The sequence below is a fragment of the Echinops telfairi genome, unplaced genomic scaffold, assembly GCF_000313985.2.
Source record: "Echinops telfairi isolate 266 unplaced genomic scaffold, ASM31398v2 ScPeMD7_7469;HRSCAF=8507_1, whole genome shotgun sequence".
In the NCBI taxonomy this organism is placed as follows: domain Eukaryota; kingdom Metazoa; phylum Chordata; class Mammalia; order Afrosoricida; family Tenrecidae; genus Echinops; species Echinops telfairi.
In genome coordinates this window covers 9,121,887-9,126,817 of record NW_022111373.1, presented here as the reverse complement: position 1 = coordinate 9,126,817, position 4,931 = coordinate 9,121,887, and the positions used below count along the sequence as shown (strand labels likewise).

The 4,931-nt window shown below is 35.1% G+C and overlaps 1 protein-coding gene across 1 annotated transcript in view; it reads right to left on the bottom strand.

Moving 5' to 3' along the window:
• The window catches only part of FNIP1 (folliculin interacting protein 1), a 110,490-nt gene that overhangs the window by 42,619 nt on the left and 62,940 nt on the right, over nucleotides 1-4,931 (bottom strand). Inside the window, exon 4 of the mRNA XM_030888868.2 lies at nucleotides 3,743-3,877. Coding sequence (XP_030744728.1) covers nucleotides 3,743-3,877 — 135 coding nt within the window. The remainder of the gene's footprint in view (nucleotides 1-3,742; nucleotides 3,878-4,931) is intronic.

Here is a 4,931-nt window from a genome sequence, read left to right as displayed (position 1 = left end):
TGGTATATGTGGCAGTTATGTAATTTCCTGTCAACTTGAGTGAATGGGTGGAGTCTAGCTTGTCAATCAGATCACAGCCAATGATGACTCTGTGAGCATGGCCTTCTGCGGATTCTGGTAAGTCCTGTCTTCCTCCCTGGAGGCGGGACACACTTTCTCTCTCTCTCTGCCTTCCTTTCCCTGCTGTTGAAACACTCAGAGAGCTGTAGGAAACCCGTGGAGACCCATGAAAGCATTGAGATGCCTTCCACTGCCACTTGATCCACAAGACCTTCCAATCACTGGCCTGTGACCTTCCTGCATTCAGCATCACTGCATGTGCTGGGTGAGTCTGAAATGGAATTTATGGACTAGTATCGGACATATGGGCTAATATTGGACTTATGGACTTGATCTGGACTGGGCTGGGATGGTTTCTCAAAATACAAGTGCTCTTTTATACAAAGCTCTTTCTTACACACGAGTCTCCCTGGATTTGTTTCTCTAATCTACTTGGACTAACACAGTATAGGTCTGATCAATGAGACATAGGCATAAAAGTCAAATGGAGATACCACATCATGACCACACTAATAATATAAGAAAAACATTGAGGGATTCTTGTTCTCTATGAATTACTGAAACCCATGTTTCAATACCTCTAGATTTATTGTGTGAAGAAAATGCTTCCCATCTTTTTTAAACTACGCTTTTAGAGTTCCCAATATAATTCCTAACTGATGGAACTATATAATGAAAAACCAATGAGAAAGATGTTCCTAAATAACCATAAAGGCTAGTAAATGAATATTACAAGGGGACTTCAAAAAGTCCATGGAAAGTGGAATTAAAGTATAATGGAATTTTCCCACAAACTCTTTGAAGCGCCCTTTTATTTACAAATTGCACTACACTATTCTATCATGGAAATCAAAAATCAGAAGTTTCCTAACATTTTTTTTAAATAAGATTCCTCTGATGACATTAAAATGATGAGGTCTCCTATTTTAAAACTAAAGACCAAGACATGTATCTACATGCTATTTTTCTTTTTATTATTTTACGACTCTTGCCTGTTTATAGTCTTGAATTGTCCAATTCTTTGGATAGGAAAGAAATCTATAATTTTCCAACTTTCCTTAAAAAGACATTTTAAAATAGTAATAAATTCATTATACACAAAATGCCTGTATTATACACATTAATTTTCTTGTTAGTTTTTTTTTCTTCTCTTAGTGCTGTATTTTTTATTTTCTTTTAATAAAGGTGCAAGGTTATTTTTTAAGAAAAAATAATTTCTGATAGATTAGGCTACCAAGAAGAAAGAATCTATTCTTGGGATTTGGTTTAGATTTTTTATTTCAATGATAGACAATTCAATACTGAGAATGTTTTTAAATAGACAATTCAATACTGAGAATGTTTTTGAATAACTTTTTAAGTGACTGAGCAGTACTTGATAATATGTGCTTACAACATATATTGTGTTTGGCTAATGATATAGATGACAGCTTCCCTTGTTGCAATCACGAGTTCTGATTTTGACGGAAAATATTTCTTCTATAGAGAAAGCTATATAAATTTCAGTATTTATAGATCTTTGACTAGATACAATAAAAATAAATCGCTATTTAAACTTTATGAGACCATACATTTTGCTTATAGGTTCTTTACCTATAAGGTTCTTTACCTATATAGGTTCTTTACTCTATGTCCTATAGTTAACATGAAAGTCACTGGCATATTATGTATTTTAGTGTGACCTACTCTCCAATTAATGCTATCATTAAAAGTTATTATTTTAGGTCCCTGGATGGTGCAAATAGTTTGCAATCTATTACTAACCCAAAAGTTGGTGGTTTGAATCTACCCAGCAGTGCCATGAAAGAAAGACCTGAAGTTCTGCATCCATAAAGATTACAGCTAAGAAAACCCTGAGGAGCTGCTTCGTTCAGTTATATATGGGGTCACCATAAGCTGGAATCATCCTGATGGTGACAGGTGTGGCGCTTTATTTTCCCCTTCGCCCCTCAAAAGAGATGTACTTATTTACTGCTTTTTAAGAAATGCCTTGCTTAAACAGTCTATTCTTTGTAAGAACTCACTGCTAGAAGCTAATTATCTGAATACACCAAAGATAATGTTCTTATTACATGAAAAAACAGTTCTTCAACTACTGTGAATTATACTACAATAAATCAATACCTACTATATACATATATATACACATGTGCATATATATAGTTATATATATATTTAATACAAGTTGCCACACTGTATTAAATTTACTATCAGGCTATAAGGGCATATGGCCTGAAAAAGTCTAGTTTGAAAAATAAAACCTCTAGGAATTTTGAGGCAAAATGAGATTATCATCATTCAGTGCTACAGGGTTTCTACAATGTGAACTAGTCTGCTAATGTTCATTTTCAACAGCATAACATAAAGAAGGCAATTTATCGAATTAGAAAACTTCTCACATTGTGCACATTATGTGCACACTATGCTGTTAAGTACATGGCAAAAAAACCTCGATGCCATCAAGTCAATGCTGACTCACAGTGACCCCTTGTGGGTTTCCAAGACTGTAACTGTTTATGGGAGTAAAACACCCAGTCTTTTCACCCCCAAAGTACCTGGTAGCTTTGAACTAGCGACCACATAGATCTCAATCCAATGCGTAACTACTACACCACTCCTTGGTATATAGCACTATTAAAACCTGTTAGCTTCTAGTAGATTCTAACTCATAGTGACCCTATGGGACCCAGTGGAAGTTCCCAAAGCTGTAATCTTATAAATGCAGAACACCACTTATTTTTCTCTGGCAAAGCAGTTGGTGGGTTCAAATCAGCAAGTTTTCCTTCAGAGGCTAAGCACTTAAACCACTGTGTCACCAGACCCCCTAGTAACAGTATTGGGAACTTTTAAGACACGTCTAAAGTGGAGAAAAGTCAAGGTCAATAGTGCAATCTCTCTAAACTTCTAAACTGGGTCAGTTCCACTCTGTCCTGTTGGGTCACTATGAGTTAGAACAACTCTATGGCAGTAAATTTGCTTTAGTTTCACATATGCTACCTTATTAATAAAAGGAAAGGATAGGCTTCCATTAAAACATAATTTCATTACATACATTCTAAACATACAGGATACTATTTTGGTACTGCTAAATATAAAATACTTGTGATTCAAGCAAACTTGAATGACACTAATAGAATCACATCAAATGATGTTTGCTTAGCTTGAAACCAAGTACTAATCTTATATAAAAGGTGGCAAGTTTATAAAGATGTCCCCAAAAATAAAAAAAGAAGTTCCCATGTAGTTACTGAGTTATTTAAGTTTGTATTTTGAAAGGTCATAACTTTTGAAAAACTAAAATGTTCATTTCTGACTATATGTACTTTCAATTATACTATAGCTAGATTGTAGTATCACTTTGTATTTATTTCAAACTTCAATAATAAAAATGATGCAAAACAACAAATTATTCTGGCACTAATAAATCTAAGTTCAGAAATAAAAATGGAAAATCTATCCTTGCTAACAATGTCCACAGCTCTGTGCTTCACCTATCCTAAGACTCAACAAATTTTTTAGAGTTTGTTTAGCTATCTGTCTCATCATTTACAGTGAACTTGAGGGGAACAAACACTAGTTACCGTATATCTCCAATCCCTAGGATAGTGGACAGCACGCACTCCACTGGTGCTCCAAAATACTTCGAAGTGAATGAGTAAATAAAGGAGACCAGAGATCTTACCTGGTACTTGGGACACTGGTCTTTCATGTCAGAAGATGAAGTTGTGGAACTGTCCAGAGAGGAAGAGCTGTCTCCTCCAGGTTTCAGTTGGCAGCACTTCCCGAAGACTTTGACTTGAGCATCACTACAGAGCTTCTGGAATAGAGACGTTACTTGCATTTTTAATTTAATACAGTTTTCACTGTGTAGATACTTAATCATGGAATAAAAACCCTCGGGAAAAGAGAGGATAAAATAACTCAAAATAATGTAACTTTAATCTAACAAGCATTTACATATTACTGGATTTCTCTAGTCCTTTTTCTCGTCTTTGTCTCATTATTGGAAGAGTATTTAGAGAGCTTCTATTTGTTTTCTCACCAACACCATTTCATCACAGAAAGCTTTCTATACTGCTATAGCCCATACAATGTGCAACAGTTTTCAAATTCTTTAGTCATGAAATCCCATTAGGAGCTTAAAAATTACTGAGGACCCCTAAGATGTCACATACATTGGTTATGTATCTGTCAATCTTTTCCCATATTAAAAATTAAAACTGAGAAGAGAAAAATATTTTTTTTATTTATTCATTTAAAATAACCATAGGCAAAAAAAATAACCATAGGCTTATTACAAGTTATGAAAAAACTATTTTTCTGAGCAAAGACTTAGGGATGAGAATAGAAAGTAAAGTGAGATTTTGATGTTCAAACATTGCATTGTTTAACGTTCTGTGAATTAATCCATTAATTTGGATGTTATAGGAACATCATATGAAAACTTTATGGGAGTCTGTTTCCGGGCATCCTCATTGCCACTACTAATGCTGCTGGCAGAAGCCAGAAGAACAAGTGGGAGTGGCAGCTGCAGCGAGGGCAGAAGCATAATAAGCAAAAGGAGAGCTGTTTTCCCTTTAAAGCAAAATGAAACAAAACAAAAACCACCTTATTGGCTCATGGATAAATGCATGGTTGAATGAGCCAACTTTAAATGATGTATGCCAATATGTACACACACACACACACACAGCTGTAAATCAAAAGGTCGGTGGTTTTAACCCACCAGCCACTCCTTGAGAAAAAGATGTGGCAGTTTGCCTCTATAAATTAAAAAGAACAGACAACCAAAAAGTGGGTGAAGGGAGACGTCGGACAGGGCAAGATATGACAAAATACCAATTTATAAACTATCAAGGGCTCATGAGGGA